Raw genomic sequence first — 19,585 nt, 5'->3', positions numbered from 1 at the left:
GCCTGGATGAGTGTGCTTCCAACAACTTCTAAAAAACTTGACACTATCCAGGACAAAGCAGTCCATTTGATGAAACCCTTTCCTAACGTGAGCATTGACTCCCTCCAGCAAAAGTGCACCACAGCTACAGTGTGTGCCATCAACATAATGCACTACAATATCTGCCAGGACCACTGAGACAGAGCCTCCCAAACCCAGCAGCTCTACCACAAAGGAGAAGGAAAGCACGGAAGCAGCAGCAACCTGCACATCGCTCTGACCTGGAGATGCATCACTATTCCTTCATTGATGTTGGACCTGCATCTTGGAACTCTCTACCTAAAAGTGTTCTTAAGTACTGTCACCAAAAAGACTGCAGCAGCTCAAAGAATCAGCTCACCTTTCCAAGGGAATTAAAAACTGGCTTTGAAAGAAATAGCTCCCTCCCTCAAAAATTTCTTTTAAATAATCCGTAATTCACCTGTTACCCTAGGTTTTCACCTGTGGCCACGAATGGGCTAGAAACCAAAGTTCCAATCTCTCTGATGTTTAGTGAGATGATCATGCATCGGTGACCATGCAAGCTATGACAGAGGGGAAGGACTTTCTGAAGTATGTCCCAATAAGCATGGTTCTAGCCTAACATGGGAAGGAGGAGAATGAGCCAGGTAGTGTGGAGTGAGGATCAGTAAGGGAGGATTTCAGAGTCAGAACATCATAATGTTTAGTATTGTGAAGAAAGAAAGATCTAGACCATCTGCATATTTTGGGGATATAGCAAGGCAGTGGGACATTGAAAAGCTGATGTGGCTGTTGAGGGATCTCCGTTACTTATAAACATACAGGCAGACCCCAAGTTACGCCAGGGTTTCATTTTGGAGGTCTGCCCATAAACCAAAATTCCCTAACTCAGAAACCAAGTTTCCTCCAAACCAAGACCTGTGCAGGTTTTAAATTCTGATTTATGAACTTAGAAAAGTACTTGAGCAGCAGATTGGCAGCAAACGTATGATGTTAATTATTACTAATTAATTGAATTTCCATTCAAAAATGTCCTCAGAAATTGTATTGCTGAGTTCACACTTTTGACTATTTCTGATTCCTACCTAAAACTGATGTTTGAACTAAGGATTTCTACTGTTGTTTGATCTGGGGAAGCAATATGAAACTATTTTATTGTGGGGTGGTAACACGTTCACTTCTTTAGTCTGCGTGGATTAATACGTATAGCACCAACAGTATCTTGGGATTTCTATAGACATCACTACTGTGTTCCTTTCATTGTGAGTATTTGATAAGGGGAGAAATCACTTAACATCTGGTTCTGAAAAACACTCACTGTTCATTTGAGATGGTAGTGTAGTTTTTTTCCCCCAAAAGGCTGAACGATAAGTTAATTTTGACAAGGAAGAATTTGTGTCAAGACAAATCTCTGCAACTCAGATCTTCCAAAACCTAGGGTTGCCTGTGCAACATAATTCCAGCCTAGTTCATCCCTGTGAGCAGCCCAAGGGACATATAGGTTCCTGACTCCTACCTCTTCACTCCACACACCACCCTCCACCTCTTGGTACCCTGTTACATGGGAAGTTAGAAGTTGCATTCTGAGAGGGAGACAGCTTGCAGGACTTGCCTTTGCAAAATGATGGGAGGAGACAGAGCTGTCAGCAAAGCTGAGAGTGTGTGCAGCCTGCAAGGGGACACTGAGGCAGCTCCTCACGTTCAGAGTCTCTGCTGGGGCCGCCATGGAATACATCACACCAGCAGGTTCCAGGTTCTGTTGCTGTGCTGACGGCCATTTCCCCTTCAGCACGGCGTGACAGATGTTGTCAATACGATTTATGATAACTCGATCCTAAGAGAATGAAAGAAGAAAAGTGCAACAAGTCAATGAAAAACTGTCAGGTCCAGGCAGAGAGATATACTCAGTTCCAGTTACAGGAGAGAGTCAATGAACAGTCTGAACAGGTGTAAAGAAAGAGCTTGTATTATTGTAGAATTTTCCACAAAACATGATGTGTCCATCTTTAGGATCCCTGTCACCTGGGACCTGCACTCTTCTCATTGCTATCAAGAAGGTTCAGGACGCTAAAGACGTGGACTTAACACGCCAGGAACAGCTTCTTCCCCTCTGTTCATTCAGAAATCTGATAGCAATGAAACCATGAACACTACCTCAGTATATTTTCACACTACTCACTTAATTTTATATACATTTTTATTGTAATTTATAGTTTAAAATGTATTACAAGGTACTGCTGCTGCAAAACAAAAAATTTCATGACAAATGCCAGTGATATTAAACCTGATTCTGAACCTCTGCATATTCCAAAGTGCTTAACATTTAACAATTAATGTTAATCGCAATCTCAAGATCAGCTTTATTTGTCACATGTACATCAATACATACAGTGAAATGCTTTTTTTGTGTCAAATCAAATCTGTGACTATTGTAGAGGCAGCCACTCGTGTCTCCATACCTCCAGTAACAAGATAGTACGCCTACAACTCACTAACCCCAACGGTACGCCTTTGGAATGTGGAAGGAAACCAATGCGGTCACAGGGAGAACACTGGAACTCCTTACAGACAGTGGCAGGAACCAAAACCCGATCTTGTAGCTGGCACTGCAATACCATTACACTAATTGCTATGCTACATAAGGCAGCAAATTAAGTGCTCAAAATGCTCAGGTAATTTGTTTACAAGGTGCTGGACTGGATATAAATATTGGCCATGACAGTGGGGAGAATGCGATTTTCCAATTAATGCCAAGAGATTTTTCTATTCATCACAAAGGATACTTGGGGTCTCTATTTACTGACTCATCTAGAAAATGACATTGAAGTGCACTGGGAAGTAGTCTTATGAAGCTGGTGACTGTATTTGGACTCACCTTGGGCCACTCAGCTGAAGAGTACAGAGTTTTCTCCTGTAAGAGCTGAGCAATGGTCGGTTCTCGGATATCATGAAGGAGGGTGTCTTGGATCTCATCTTGGACCAGGCTGGTAGATGTATTGCTCTCCTCATCAAAGTTCTTCAGTGGGATGGCTGAGGAGACCAACATGCTCAATGTAACAACAGCTGGAGTTGTCTAACAAGAGCTAGTTATGACCCTGCTCAGAGATTTCAAGTTGAAATCTTGTACTGCCAAGTTATAAAGTTGAATTTCATAAATACGATAATCTGTCAACTAATGAATATTCATAGAAAAATACCACAAACAGCCCAGTCCCACACAGTGTGCTTGAATCAGTACAATGAGAGATGGGCAGTTCAATGCCACCCTGCTTGCCTTTGTCTCCTTGTACCACAAATACTGCACTCTATGACAATTTTCCTTCCTCATAAGTACAGAAATTCAAGTTTTACTCCCAGCAAAATCATGTCCAATTTTAGTATAATTAGTTATTAATGAATCTATGAATGCATGGACACGACCCTGTTATTTGTCTTTTGCACTATTTATGTATTTTGTAACTTTCTGATTTTTATGTCTTACCATCTACTGTTGCCCCAAAACAACAAATTTTACAATATCAGTGATTATAAACTGTATCCGATTTGTATACTCTAAATATCTTACTATCAACTCAAAAGGATATTATGAGGTTGGGACATGGCTGGCCAGAAAATCTCCTCATCCATTACAACCTCTACCTCTGTCTCCATGTAACATTTAAAACAATGGATCCATCAGATCTTCACAATAGTGGGACATGCAGCAGAGGCATGGCTGTTTTATACACACAGGTTTCTGTGTTATGGGTGTTTCTCCTTTGCTAATAACATGTACAAATGCAGGTTATTCCTTTAAAATGTGCACTACCTTATCCCACTTTGCCCTTGACACCAACTGGTGACCATTTTGGTTACTACCTGCTCTGACAGAAGGGGAGAATTCAGCCTCAATCATTCTGTGTGGCTGATGTGTACCTGCCTTGGCTACAAAACCTTGAATGGCTTTACCCAACATTCAATAACAGATCAGAAATTTCATGTCAGACCCTCAGTTTTTGATGGTGGAAGTAGGGGTGGGGACAGGTGTGAGTAAGTATCTCCTGAACATCCCAGATGAAGCTGGTTTTAACTTTCAGGTTTTGCCTTGTCCTGGACTCCTCCTCAAGGGTTAATACCACTGTAGGGTAGTGTAATGGGTGACTGATGACATATAATGTTCATTAATAGAAACTGTCCTATATAATTCATAAATATAGTTATTGAGTTGTGTTCACTGTAAGAGACGTAACGACGTCAGTGTAAGGCGACTGCTTTTGGTTTGTTTGTAATGGAAGGGCTGTAGCTTTTGTTTAAGCACATAACACTACTCTTGCATGTTTTATTAACAAAATCCTACACCATCACTCCAATTAATCATAACTCAGTTTGATCACTCCTCTAACCGGCTATATACTGGCCAGTGCAAGGCCAATGCATGCAATCCTCTCCCACATTTCAACTAGGATCCAGCTTAAGTGTTAATTCTCTTAGCTTGTAACACACAAACACAATGAAAAACATTCAAGTCATCTGAAGCAAACTCAAAACTCTAACAATTACTTGAGGAAATTTAGGGAAAATTGTCAGGCACTTTGAGCCTCATGAATTTAAGGGAAATTTGGATAAGTACATGAATGGGAGGGTTATGACCTATGATCTGTTTGCAGGTCGATGGGACTAGGTATATTAACAGTTCTACACAAACTGGATGGGTGAAAAGGCCTGATTCTGTGCTGTAGTGCTCTGTGACTCTACAATCCCTGACAGTTTTGTCATAGATTTTTTTCCCCAGATTGAAAGACAGCTACCTTCAGGTTGTGAATTATCTTCCTCAGATTTCTCTTCTGTTTCACAGAGACTGTCCTTCGTGCAGTCCTCGAGGAGATGCCTCACTGTCAGCTCCCCCTTTAAGGGAACAGTGCCTTCCGGGGCTGATGATGATTCTGGCTCATCTTCCGCTGCCTTCACTGCCGAGTACACAGTTCCAAACGACTGTGTTCTGCTTAGCAGGCTTTTTGTGGTAACTGCCTCAAAGTCCAGCTGGTCTGATTCAGCCTTTGCAACAGTCAGGATCCCCACCGACTCTGCTGAGTTAGCCTCACCCACAGCCACTCCTTGCTGACTGCTGCCTGAAACCACTTCAGTCAGCTTGAAGCCATTGGCTGCTCCCGAACTAGTGGGCACAGCAGTTGATGAGTTTGATTCAGCCATCTGGCTAGCTTGGCTCCACGTTTTATTGGTGCAATTGGTTGTAGTCTCTGTATGACATATGCTTGGACAGTCAATCTGCATGTTATAAATGTGTTCACTCATGGGGCTCTCACCATCGGTAACACCTGTCGACCTCTGAGCCACTATACATTCATTTTCCTCTTTTATCTGCATGTTCTGTATGAGGTCGCACTTCAAGGTGGTCCCATGGGCTGCTTCCAACAAAGACTGCATTCCAGCAGCACCACATACTGGTGCTGAGCTATCCACTGGCTCCTCACCTACAGGCTGCATTTCTATCACACCATTGGATTTCACCTGCAGCACGTTTACACAGTTCACAGGTGACAGGGCAACACCAGCACAGACAGGCTGCAAATTTCTCACTAGTGTAGGAACTGCACCACTACAAGGTTCAAGCACAGGCTGCTGTGAACTTTCTACTGCATCAGCCTCTGCACAGATACCACCCATGTCCTCCTTGGCGTGTGCTTTTGGCACAGTGTAACACTTGGTCTGTGTGTAGTTGACAGCTACCCAGTCATTGCCCACCACCACCGAGTCAGCTTGGGCAGAGCTGCACTTGGTTCCAGAGTCAACAGCATTCTCTTCATTCTTCACTTCTGAGCAGTCGCCCATTATTCCTGCCTGGGAGCTTGGATCATTCAGAGCCTCCTCCATCTTTTCCTGCTCCACATCCATCTGCTCTATGTTGTCCTTCTCCCCCAGAGTGAGCACGGTGGACGCAGGTGAAGCGGACTGGCTGAAGTTGAGGGATGACTGGCTGCAGGGTGCTGGCACACTCTGGAAGTAGGAGCTCCCATTCTGCACGTAGTTTCTGTGCGCCTCCCGGAAGGAAAGCTGAGGATCATTCAGGATGTAGTAGTCTGTCCTGCTTAGACCGTGCTTGGCAGTGCCAATCAGGAGGTCACGGTCATGTTTACCGCATTCCCACCACACAGGCAGGTACAGACTGGGCCGGCAGAGTTTTAGGCGTTCATTCAGCTGTGGGCTCCGGAGGACTTGTTCCCGTACTTTGCGCAGCAACTCTATCCGGTACAGAGTCCTTGAAGCTCGTTCTTCAGTGATAGGCTCAACAAAGATGTTTGGGTCTGAAGCCTCTGAAACAAAATAAAAGTGAGTTAGAAAATGAAGCCTGCAATTTCAATGTGCACAGGGCAGTCTGATATTCATGCCTTGAGAACAGTGAACAAAACCTTTCCCAGACAAAAGAGAATCTACAGATGCTGGAAATCCAAGAAACACACACAAAATGCTGAAGGAACTCAGCAGGCCAGGCAGCATTTCTGGAAGAAAGTACAGTTGACGTTTCGGGTAGAGACCTTTTGGCAGGACTACACATCACGCTTTTCATCATGAGGATGTACCTGGATTCTCTCTCCACTGCCTGTAATGGATCTGTCTGCTACTTTATACCCCGCCAGATTCATGCTTTCAATACCATTCCTAGGGCACAAATGGCTAAACAGGAGGTGTTTAAAGTGTTTGCAAGCAGGTTCGAGGTAGGAGACTAGTGGGTGGATGGAATGTCCTGCTAAGGTGGTGGGTTATATAGGAAGGAAGGGTTGTATTGATCTTAGAGTAGGTTAAAAGGTCAGCACAACATTGAGGGCTGAAGGACCTGTACTGTGTTGTTCGGTGCTATGTTCTAATATCCTTGCATTGTACTAGCTCTAATTCTACAGAAATGTTGAACATGTACACTAAAACAGAAATGGTAAACCTATACACACTCACGTACTGCACGCTCAGTAATCAATGGCAAAATTCCAGCACTTATTCCACCTGCCACAATTTGTCATTACCCATACTTTCTCCTTTTCACTTCTGAACAACTCCTCAGCCAAAACATTAACTACTTTTCCTTCCACGATGCTGCCTGACATGATTAGTTTTTCCAATATTTTCTATTTCTTGTTTTTATTCTATATGTGCAAGTCTAACCTCCTGGGCAAGTCTCACCACCATGCCAGGAACAACTTAGATTCCTGATTTAAGGGTCTTGGCCTGAAGAGTCGACTATTTATTCCTTTCAATAGATGTTCCTGGTCTTTTGCGTTCCTCCAGCATTTTGTCTGCTTTTATCATTACATATACCTGGAGGTTTTTATTCCCATTAAGCCATTTTATCTCATCCTAGCATGGACACATCCTGTTCTATACCCCTCCTATCTTTGCTCCTAATAGAGTCAATCAGTAACAGATCCTTTAGCCTATCTAATCTGTGTGAACCATTTGAAAACTAATTTACACTTCTACCTTGCCCAGGTTGCCAAGAAGCAGGAGGCAGCCTGCCCTGGGGTTGGCGGCTTGTCTGTGTGAGTGAGTGAGAAAGCGATTTGTTTTGTAGCTGCTGTTGTTGTTGCTGCAAGTCCCACCACTTTGCCTGTAGCAACTCTTTACATAGATATTGTGCTGATCCCCTTTAAGCCATTTTATCTCATCCTACCATAGACAGCAGACATCAGTGATGAATATTCAACACCCCACGCTTCTCTCATAATGAAAACTTGCACCCTTGCCTTGCCCAGATTCCATAAAAGATTGTAAACCCAAAATTTTGTTAAGATTTTTTGTTGCTTGACATGCCGTGTTTTTTCAGCATTACCTATTTTTTATTTCAGAATTCCAGCATCTGCAGTTTGTTTTTCAAATTTTCTATCCCGATGTGGTTTCTTTCACCGCTCTCACTTCCCTCACTGATGAACAGCCACCTGCCAGATTGCACTGTGCCAAGCAATTGAACCGTAGGAACAATCCATCACACTGCTGAACTTCCCACACCCACACTCAGGGTCATGTTATAACTGACGGCATCCCTTCCTCTGCTCTGTCAGGGATTGGCCAACTCAGAAGATAGGAAGAAATGGTGCCACACTTCCTCAGCTAGTCACTACGTTTCTTCAGCTGGACTGAAATTCAACAAACTGTGTAACAATGACGTCAGAATTCTCACCGTCCTTCCTTTGAGGCAGCCTGCAAACATTTCGGCACATAGCCACGAAGCTTCGGAAATACCTCTCCAGACTCCCGTCCGTTTTCCTCTCCAACCTGGCAAAACTGCGGAACTGGTTCCAGTCAAACTGCTTCTTGTCTGGATCATATACCACACCAAATGTCGAGACTACACGGTAGAAATCTGTCTGCTCCCTCCTTGTCCACCTTAAAAAAAAAAGGTGAGAGTGACTCTCTGAGAAAATGTAAACCAACAATTCTTTCTGAAAATGCCCCACTGTGAATAACCCAGATGATTGGTGAGCTGTCTTTGAAATCAGCGACCCAATTCAAGTTCAACCCTGAGCTGTGTGTGTGAAGTTTGCACACCTTCTCACGAGGTGCTCCAGGTCGTCCTCCCACCTCCCCAAAGAATGGACTGGCTTCTCTCAACTGGAAAAGTTCACAGCACAGATTTGTGTGTGATTTCATGCCCAGGACCATCTAGAGGCAATGGTTCTCCCACAAAACATTTATTCTTGTAAACCATCAGAGCCCATTGTTCAAAGCAACCGTACAACATGCAGATATAGAGAAAACTCATGTATTTGACTTAAGTTCAATTTAATTCAATCAAATTATTCCAATAACAAAAAGTTCCATTGCAAAAAATCTGCATCAAAAACCATACTGTTTCTAAAAACAAGCTGTTTAACTATGAGATGTTGCATGTATAAATTAATAATTCTTCAAGTTTGGCCAAAACCCACAACAGCACAGTAGCATAGTGGTTATCACGAGCTGTAAGATCAGGGTTCAATTCCCACTGCTGCCTGTAAGGAGTCTGTACGTTTTCCCTGTGACAGCGTGAGTTTCCTCCGGGTGCTCTGGTTTCCTCTCACATTCCAAAGACATACGAGTTAGGGCTAGCGAGTTGTGGGCACGCTATAATGGTGCAGGAAGCTTGGTGACACGTGCAGGCTGCCCCCAGCACACCCCCACTGATTTGATTTGACACAAATAGCGCATTTCACTGTGTGGTTTTGATGTACATGTGACAAATAAAAGTATCTTTTATTTATTATAAAACAACAAGCTAAGCTGTAACCCCATTGCCGGCCATGCTTTTTCCCAGATCAGAAGAAACACAACAGAATATGAGCCAAACATTTACCTTTGCTGGACTTCCATGTTAATAATGTCCATTTCTGGTATCCTTCCCCAGATCTCATCCTGCCGATACCAGCGACGTTGGTTATTGCGAGCCAGCGATTCCATCCTCACCAGCTCCTTGCGATTGCAGCGTTGGTAGATGGTTATGAGGCGGCGAAGACGGGCTGTGAGCACCGATGCAACTGGCCACTGTGGACGGTCAATGTCTGTACCATCCTGACCTTGAATGGAACCAAAGGTTAAAGGTACTGGACAGGACGTCCAGGTAATCAGATCCTATAATATTCTACTGTAACAGAATTAGAATTGAAAATACACGTGGACTAAGATGTTAACTGTCCTGTGCTATCATCAGTGGGATCATCAGTTGAACTGCCACCTGTCTTCAGGAGTTTCGGCCCGCTTATGATCAAGACTCCCTCGAGGTGGTGGGCCAGCAGTATTAAAGCACCACCTCCCACTGGTGAGCTTAACAACTTGGCATCTGCCTCTATCAGAGTTGTTGGTCGCTTCCTTCCAACAGATAGTCTCCTCTTCAGGTGTCTATGCAACTACTCAAGAGTTTACAAAAGATGGATACACTGTCCAACTATCTGCCCCTCTGGACGTACTTAGTCCACACCCATGATGATCCTACTTCTGCTGCCTCAGCTACAGCCCTGCTGGTTGACTTGATCTCTCTTCTAGTAAAGCCAAGGGCACGCAGCTACTTCTGGAAAGTGAACGCAATAAAGCCACGGCACCCTACTTCGAATGGATAGCATGAGACCTTCCACCCTCTGTCTCTGCAATCTGATCTTAATTCTGCATACTTGGTTAACTTGCGCTCATGGGCTTCAGTGTAACAGTGTGAGACCTAACAGTACAGGAAAGAGGACATTCAGCCTTTCATACATTGGTGTTTGCACTTTGAACTGGAGGTGTGACTTTGTCCCATGCCTTGCTTTGTTCCCTTTACCTTTCAATTTCTTCTTCATCTTTCAGGATCTGAGAACTACAGACAAATCAAGCATTTCATGCCTAGCGCAGCACACACAAAATGCTGGATGAACTAAGGAGAGATTGCTTCAGGTTGACCCTTCATCATTTTGTGTGTTGCTCTGGATTTCCATCTCTTGTGCTTGTCAGTTAAAGCCCAGCTCATTGTGTCCTCCAAATGGGTGTCTGGTAGAGTATTTCACAGGACATTTCGCCAACAAGCATGGAGACGTCCTCTGAAGGACCTTCACGCACCACAAGGCTTTACAAGAAATGTGTTGATCATTACTAACAACTAAGTTTGCATATTTCTAGATTATGAACTGAATTTATATTTACTTTTACTATGGTAGAATTTGAACTCGGGTCTCTATTATCTGGGTTACTGGCCACAACTGCAGCATCACCATTTTAATCCTGACAGCTGATAAAAAAAAACCATGGCGTTCCAGTTCACCATCCCCTAAAAGTGACAACAAGGATAGATAGGGTGGTAAAGAAGCTGTGTGGCTGTGCAAGAAAAATAGTAAGACATTGTGACAAACGCTAAGGGGTTAATGACCTTCTTCTAGTATGTGAATTCAAAGTCTCTAATCACTTATCTGTGACTAATGTACACTGTGTGACTGAAATGTGCTTTGTATATGGGATGGGAAAATAACTATGTCTGTGCTTCCTTGTTCTAAGAATCATCACATGTCTGTGCTTGGGAAAGCCTGATACACTGTCCTGAGAACTAGCACTTAAGAAAATGTATAACTGCTCAAGGACATATAGTGCAACTTCGCTATTCCAACAAGTTGTAGTTGAAGTTCCTTCTTTTTTCAGATTTAAATGCTTCTTGTCACGTATGCCTGGGGTATAAATAGGAGTGTAATCCATTGTTGAGCAGAGTCTCAGAACTCCGCTTTAGGTGTCTGGGCTCTCCATGAAATCATGTAATAAAACCCTTCAGTCTGAAACAATTCTCTGAGTCGGCCTGATCTATTCTATCTGCTGCTCCTGATTTTTTTCCACAACAGTGGCATGCTTGCTTTCATAGGTCAGGACATTGACTTAAAAGTTAAGAATTTATAAAAATCTGGTTAGCTTGCACTTGGCAGTACTGTGTGCCATTCTGGTTGACACAGTACAGGAAGGATATGACTGCATCACAGACAGTGAAAAGGACATTCACCAGGATGTTGCCTGGACAACTTGGACTGAATGGTCTCTCTCTGTAACTGGATACCTGATGTCACTAACACAAGCCACTTACCTAAAATTGAATCCTCTCCTTTCTCCATAATTGCAGATTCAATGCAGGAGTTTGCGTCCTCCTGTAAGACAACACAAACATTAGAATAGCAGAATGGTGAAATCAGAGCTCATGGTACGAGAAACATTTTAAAACACTTCTTATAACGCTGTTTACATTGTAAACTCATGCTGAAATTTATGTATTTTTATTTCATTTTATTCTCTATCTGTACTTTAACTAACTTTATTTTATATATTTCCTTATTTATAATTGTTGAATGTTATTTTTTGTTGCATTGCCCTGACCAACAGACCACAGCAAATTCCAGATACACCCTATCCTCGTTATATGCGTCTTCAGACCATGCGGAGTTACGTGAGGAACCTATTTCTACCAATGTCTCCTTAATCTGCATCCAAAACTCAGAGTTATGTGAGGAGCTCTGCTTTCCTACCAGTACAAGACACATGCGCATGCCTCACAGTCTCACTGTTGGGACGAGAAGCGCCACTTTCCCCCCAATACAAGTCAGGTGTGCGCGCCTCACAGTCTCACTCCCTCCAGTCTCGCATTGGTTTTGGCAAGGCGTGGATGTGCAATCTTGAGCTCTTAAACTTCTGTTGACTGTACCTATGGTGCAGTGATCTTGTGCTTGAAATATTTAACTATGTCTCCTAAGTGTCCGATGTCATGTCCTGGGCCATCAGCCGAGTGTCAGAGAACTGCTTTAACATTTGAAAAAAAATTGGAAATTATAAACAGCACAGCATCAGGTAAAAGTAACACAGCTCTGGGACGCTACTGCCAGGAACAGAATTTTGCCCTTAAAGTTCTTCTGTTGCTTGACAATGTGCCAGCCCATCCTAAACATTTGGGCAGCATTCATCGTAATATAACAGTGCGTTTCCTGTCGCCTGAAACAACATCATTGATTCAACCACTCGACCAAGGTGTGATCCACATTCAAGTTTTTTTTACGGTGAACTATCTCTCAGATGCTGCAAGCAACAGACGATTTTTGAAAATCCCAGGAGTTTACCATTGGTGAGGGAATGGTGGAAGTCATAACACTTGGCACAAATGGGGATGGACATAGACCCAAGTTTAGAACGGAGTCAGCATTTCAGTCATTCCCTGCCGCCAACCCTTCTTCCCTACAAGCAAATTTATGCTGAAAACAAAATGCTGTCAAGCAAACAATCCTCACCACTTTCTTCAAACCGGTGTCAAGTCCTGCTGCTGTTCTGTGAGTCTTCCTTCACTCTTTGCTGTGCTCGATGTCCACCTTATCCACGTAAAGCTGCCTGACACCACAACAACCACTCATCTCCCAGAGCGAACACACCTGCCACTGTTGGTGAGTACTGTACACCCTAGTATGTTAACTTTCTATGATTTATTACATTGAATATTACCTTAAATTGATGAAATATAATCCAAATGTTGCCTTGTGGTACTGCTTTTGTGTCATTTTGGTAGGAAAATGTGAATAAATTACGGATAAAACATACTTAGGAAGCCCTCTGGAACGCATCCCCCGCATATAACAAGGATAGGGTGTATACATAAAATGTATATGGTGAATAAAGGTGATGCTTGAAACAGTTTCCCACACTCCCCTCCTGCTAGCCATGCCTACAGTGGCATGCAAAAGTTTGGGCACCCCGATCAAAATTTCTGTACTGTGAATAGCTAAGCAAGTAAAAGAAGACCTGATTTCCAAAAGGCATAAAGTTAAAGAGAACACATTTCTTTAAAATTTTAAGATTATTTTTTAATTTCCATCTTTTACAGTTTCAAAATAACAAAAAAGGAAAAGGGCCTGAAGCATAAGGTTTGGACACCCTGCATGGTCAGTACTTAGTAACACCCCCTTTGGCAAGTATCACAGCTTGCAAATGCTTTCTGTAGCCAGCTAAGAGTCTTTCAATTCTTCTTTGGGGGATTTTCGCCCATTCTTCCTTGCAAAAGGCTTCTAGTTCTGTGAGATTCTTGGGCCATCTTGCATGCAGGGCTCTTGAGGTCTATCCACAGATTTTCGATGATGTTTAGGTCGGGGGGCTGTGAGGACCATGGCAAAACCTTCAGCTTGCGCTTCTTGAGGTAGTCCATTATGGATTTTAAAGTGTGTTTAGGATCATTATGCTGTTATAGAAGCCATCCTCTTTTCATCTTCAGCTTATTTACAGACACTGGGATGTTTGCTTCCAGAATTTGCTGGTATTTAATTGAATTCATTCTTCCCTCTAGCAGTGAAATGTTTCCCGTGCCACTGGCTGCAACACAAGCCCAAAGCATGATCGATCTACCCCCATGCTTAACAGTTGGAGAAGTGTTCTCTTCATGAAATTCTGCACCCTTTTTTCTCAAAACATACCTTTGCTCATTGCAGCCAAAAAGTTCTATTTTAATTTCATCAGTCTGCAGGACTTGTTTCCAAAATGCATCAGATTTGTTTAGATTCCTTTGCAAACATCTGATGCTGAATTTTGTGGTGAGGATGCAGGAAAGGTTTTCTCCTGATGACTCTTCTATGAAGGTCATATTTGTGCAGGTGTCACTGCACAGTAGAACAGTGCACCACCACTCCAAAGTCTGCTAAATCTTCCTGAAAGTCTTTTGCAGTCAAACGGGGGTTTTGATTTGCCTTTCTAGCAATCCTACGAGCAGTTCTCTCGGAAAGTTTTCTTGGTCTTCTAGAACTCAGCTCGACTTCCACCATTCCTGGTAACCATCATTTCTTAATTACATTACCAGCTGAGGAATCAGCTACCTGAAAATGCTTTGCTATCTTCTTATAGCCTTCTTCTGCCTTGTGGGCATCATTTATTTTAATTTTCAGAGTGCTAGGCAGCTGCTTAGATGTTATGCTGCTGATAGTTGGAACAAGATTTGAGGAGCCTCAGGGTATTTATAAAGCTTTGAAATTTGCATCACCTGGTCTTTCCTAATGCTGACTGTGAACAAGCCATAGCCCTAACAAGCTAATTAAGGTCTGAGACCTTGGTAAAAGTTATTTGAGAACTCAGATCTCTTAGGGTGCTCAAACTTTTGCATGGTACTCCTTTCCTTCTTCTCACTCTAAAATTGTAGAAGGTAAAAATAATATACAAATCTTGCTTAAAATGTTGAAAAAATTGTTTCATCTTTAACTTTATGACTTTTGGACATCAAATCATCTTCTACTCACTTAACTATTCACAGTGACAGAAATTTTGACCAGGGATGCCCAAACTTTTGCATACCGCTGTATAACTGGTGATGCTCTGCTACTATTGCTGCCTACAGTATTAACATCAGACTATAGGCTTGCCCTTCAGAACAAAACGTTAATAACACGATAAATTACTGCAGATGGAGACAATTACTACTTATTTTCTTTGTATACATATAACATTGTTTATAAATCCCTGGCTCTTCACCGTGGTTAAAACGAACAGCAGGAAATGGCCAGTTGTCGGTGTACCCACAAGCAGGTGTAGGAATGGAGAACTCCAGGGACGACCCGCCCTTGGCCATTCGTCCCTCCCCACTGATCTCCCTCCTGGTAATTATCCTTGCAAGTGGAACAAGTGCCATACCTGCCCCTATACCTTCTCCCTAACTACCACTCAGGGCCCCAAACAGTCCTTCCAGGTCAGGCAACACTTCACCTGTGAGTCTGTTGAGGTCATCTACTGTATCTGGGGCTCCCGGTGGGGCCTTCTGTATACTGGTGAGACCTGGCGTAGATTGAAAGACCACTTCACTGACCACCTACACTCCGTCCACCAGACAAAGCCGGATTTCCCGGTGACCACCCATTTCAATTCTACTTCCCATTCCAACATGTCAGTCCGTGGCCTCCTCTATTGCTGCAATGAGGCCACACGCAGGTTGTAGGAGCAACACCTTATATTCCATCTGGATAGCCTCCAACTGATGGCATGAATATCGATTTCTTAAACTTCCGATAATGTCCTCTCCCACCCTCCTCCCTCACCATTCCCATTCCCAGTTCCCCCTCACCTCTTACCTGCCCATTACCTCTTTCTGCTGCTCCTCCCACTTCCCTTTCGTCCATGGCCTTCTGTCCACTCCTATCAGATTCCCCCTTTTCCAGCCCTTTATCTCTTTCACAATCAACTTGCCAGCTCTCCCAGTTTCACCTACCACCTTGTACTTCTTCCTCTCCTCCCCACCCCCACCCGTTTCTTGCTCTAACTTCTCATCTTTTTTTTCCCCCAGTCCTGATGAAGGATCTTGGCCCAAAACATTGACTGTTTATTCTTTTCCATCGATACTGCCTGGCCTGCTGACTTACTGCAGCATTTTGTGTAAGTCCAGTGAAATCCTGTTACTGTGAAGTACACCCAGTGACCACTTTATTATGTTCACCTGTTTGTTAATGCAAATATCCAATCAGTCAATCATGTAGCAGCAACTTAATGCATAAAAGCAACACACAGAGTCAAGAAGTCCGTTGTTCAGATTGGGGAAGAAATCTGATCCAAGTGACTGTGACTGTGGAGTGATTATTGGTGTTTCTCAGAAACTGCTGATCTTCTGGCATTTTTTCTAGAGGTTGCAGAAAATGGTGTGAAAAACAAAAAAAAAAAAATCCAGTGAGTGGCAGTACTGTGGGTGAAAATCTTGTTAATGAGAGAGGTCAGAGGAGAATGGCTAGACTGGTTCAAACTGACAGGAAGGTGACAGTAACTCAAATAAACACGTGTTACAGCAGTGGTGTGCAGAAAATTATCTCTGAACACACCACAGAATGTACAGCAGGCTGACTGAGGAAGCAGCTTCCACAGTGCCATGGCAGGTAAAGACTGCAGTGCTGTACCCAGGGGCACTTGCCCCTTCAGGAAGAATAGGGAGAATTTTGAAGGTAAATACACAAGCGAAGACATTTATAAGATATAAGAGACAGTACATTTGTAAAATAATCATGCAGCAAATAGCCTCAAGACATCTTACTCACATCAGGCTGGTCTTTAAACTGTCCATCAGACTTTAGCTCAGAGTCTTCACCTTTACAAAGGTCAACCCTAGAAATCATGACACAGAGAATTAGCCACTCACAGAGAATAGACAGCAACCCTCACTCTGAACTGCCAAACCCATCAAAGTACATAAGCTGTATTAAACCCTGAGCTCTAGCACACCATGATTCATGCTGCTTTTTTCTCCTCGTGCTTTTTGTAGCTATTTTTCCTGGCTGGGAAGAGAGGTGGATGAGCACGAGTAGGTCAGCACACATCGTGGGCTATACGTGCCACACTATGCTCAGAGAAGGAGGGGAGCTCTTCCTACTGTAAGCTGCAGGGGTCAGAGATGAAAACCCATGAGCAAAATACCAAAGTGATAAGCAGTTACTCTCACAGAGCTGACAGGATTTGAAATCGTCTGAGAAAAGTTGCAAACTGACACCAGAGGTAATTGCAAATGGGAGTTGGCACTGCCTCAGGACAGAGAGCTGACAGTTACAGTATAATGAGCTGAAGAACGCCCTCCTGTACCAGATCCATCTATAACAAGTTCTGGAATGGAGCTTGATCCTAGCGGCCATGAAGATTCCTTAAAAGAGCTGTTGTTTGGGGTTAGTGCTCAAGTGAATGCTGTAAATTTCTCCAAGGATTTACCCTTCGCTCATGTCTGCTGACAGGTCGACACCTCCTTGCTCAGCAGCCAGCGAGGTCTCATCAGGCATGCCCACCCTCTCGAGGAAACAGAGTGCTGGGTCAGCTCTCATGGCATTATATCGTTCATAACCTGGAAAGAGACAGAGGCAGATCTCAGTGGGTGAGTAAAGCTAACAACAGCTTCGCAGTCAGAGAAGAGATTAACAGCAAATGGGTGCATCAGGAATCAGAGACTTCAAAATATTATCACAAATAGTTTTCCACTCACTGCAGTGTAGGCATGTCATCATCCTACTCCAAATGGTTTCCTTCTGATAGGCTTGGGCAGGAAGACCACCATCGTACCAAATGTGGGAGCAGGCATGATGGGGTGCATGCTGAAATTCTGCTTCTAATCTTCAAAAAGTCACAATGGAATACTTAATGTGTGACATGAGGCAGTGTCACAATGAAGACAAGCATTGTGCTCAGGTATGTACAGACAGGGAAACAATGGTAACATACTGCAGGACAGTTAGATAGATTTTTCTACAGCAGTGAATTAAGGATTATGGGTAAAAGGCGGGTGCATGGCCAGATCAGCCATGATCTTATTGAATGACAGAACAGGCTCAACGGGCCAGATGGACAATTCCTGCTCCTCGTTTTTATGTTGTTATGCAAGTCAAGGAACAGGTTAGCATTTCACTTCCCTTCTCGACACTGCTAGACCAACTGAGTAATTCTGAACTATACACAAGCACAGCCAAGATTCACTGGGCACAGTATAAAGAAGGATCTCAAACTACAGACATCATCTTCTGCAAAGTCACATCTGCCAGAAATGCATGCGGCTGGCGATATGGAAGACAGTGTAATGAATCTGGAACAACAGCTGGATGACCTTCGACTCATAAGGGAGAATGAGGCAGTCATAGGTGAGAGCTACAGGGAGTTAGTCACACGTAGGCTGCCGGAAGCAGATCGTTGGGTGACCGTCAAAGGGGGGAAAGCAAAAGTGAGTAGACAAGTAGACACTCCTGTAGTCATTCCCCTGAATAATAAGTATACTGTCGTAGATACTGTTGGCGGGGACGACCAACCAGCGGTGAGCCACATTGGCAGGGCCTCTGGCACTGAGTCTGATCCTGTGGTGCAGAAGGGTGGGACAGAAAAGAAAAGAGCTGTCGTCATTGGGGACTCTACAGTCAGGGGAGCAGACAGGAGATTTTGTGGGCGAGAGGAGGACATCCACATGGTTTGTTGCCTCCCAGTGCCAGGGTCCGGGATGTCTCTGACCGAGTGCATGACATCCTGGTATGAGAGGGAAAGCAACCAGAAGTCGTGATACATGTTGGTACCAACGACAAAGGCAGGAAGAGGGATGAGGTCCTGAAGTGAGTTTCGGGAACTAAGCTGAAGGCTGAAGAACAGGACCTCAAGGGTAGCGTTATCAGGTGCTACGTTATAATGATAGTAAGAATTGGAGGAAATGGCAGTTGAATGTGTGGCTGAGGAGCTGGTGCAGGGGGCAGGGTTTTAGATTTTTGAATCATTGGGATCTCTTGTGGGGAAGGTGGGACCATTACAGATTGGATGGGTTGCACCTGAACACCAGGGGGAGCAATGTCCTTGTAGGTAGGTTTGCTAGCATGGTTCGGGAGGGTTTAAACTAATTTGCAAGGGAGATGGGACCTGGAGCAATAAAGCAGTAGAAGAAGTGCATGGAGTAAAGCCAGATCTAACACATAGAGAGACTTTGAGGAAAGAGAAGCAGAATAAAGGGTATAAAGGTAGTAAGGTAGAAGGGCTAAAATGTGTGTACTTCAATGGAAGAAGCATCAGGAACAAAGGTGATGAACTGAGAGCTTGGATACATACATGGAATTATGATGTAGTGGCCATTACAAGCACTTGGCTGGCACCAGAGCAGGAATGGATTCTCAATATTCCTGGATTCCAGTGCTTTAAAAGGGATAGAGAGGGGGGTGGAAGGGGAGGAGGGGTGGCATTACTGGTTAGGGATACTATTACAGCTACAGAAAGGGTGGGTAAAGTAGCAGGATCCTCTTTTGAGTCAGTATGGGTGGAAGTCAGGAACAGGAAAGGAGCAGTTAATCTATTGGGAGTATTCTATAGGCCCCCTGGTAGCAGCGGAGATACCGAGGAGCAGATTGGGAGGCAGAGTTTGGAAAGGTAAAAAAATAACAGGGTTTTTATCATGGGTGACTTTAACTTCCCTAATATTGATTGGCACATGATTAGTTCCAATGGTTTAGATGAGGTAGAATTTGTTAAATGTGTCCAGGACAGATTCCTGTCACAGTATATTGACAGGCTGACTGGAGGGAATGCCATACTAGATCTAGTATTAGGTAATGAACCAGGTCAGGTCACAGATCTCTCAGTAGGTGAGCATCTGGGGGACAGTGACCACCACTTC

General features: G+C 43.7%; 1 protein-coding gene across 7 annotated transcripts in view; it reads right to left on the bottom strand.

The window, feature by feature from the left end:
- The window catches only part of chd6 (chromodomain helicase DNA binding protein 6), a 338,589-nt gene that overhangs the window by 34,689 nt on the left and 284,315 nt on the right, over positions 1-19,585 (bottom strand). For all 7 annotated transcript variants that reach the window (XM_059981079.1, XM_059981076.1, XM_059981077.1 and 4 more), the window contains 8 exons: positions 17,164-17,293; positions 16,503-16,569; positions 11,555-11,615; positions 9,320-9,539; positions 8,168-8,373; positions 4,788-6,311; positions 2,876-3,030; positions 1,613-1,834 (listed from right to left, as the gene is read on the bottom strand). In XM_059981079.1, the coding sequence (XP_059837062.1) occupies positions 1,613-1,834; positions 2,876-3,030; positions 4,788-6,311; positions 8,168-8,373; positions 9,320-9,539; positions 11,555-11,615; positions 16,503-16,569; positions 17,164-17,293 (2,585 nt within the window). The remainder of the gene's footprint in view (positions 1-1,612; positions 1,835-2,875; positions 3,031-4,787; positions 6,312-8,167; positions 8,374-9,319; positions 9,540-11,554; positions 11,616-16,502; positions 16,570-17,163; positions 17,294-19,585) is intronic.

This window comes from Hypanus sabinus, chromosome 9 (genome assembly GCF_030144855.1).
Source record: "Hypanus sabinus isolate sHypSab1 chromosome 9, sHypSab1.hap1, whole genome shotgun sequence".
NCBI classification, from domain to species: domain Eukaryota; kingdom Metazoa; phylum Chordata; class Chondrichthyes; order Myliobatiformes; family Dasyatidae; genus Hypanus; species Hypanus sabinus.
Note: the sequence above shows the minus strand (reverse complement) of the source record. Positions and strands in the feature narration are given on the sequence as shown.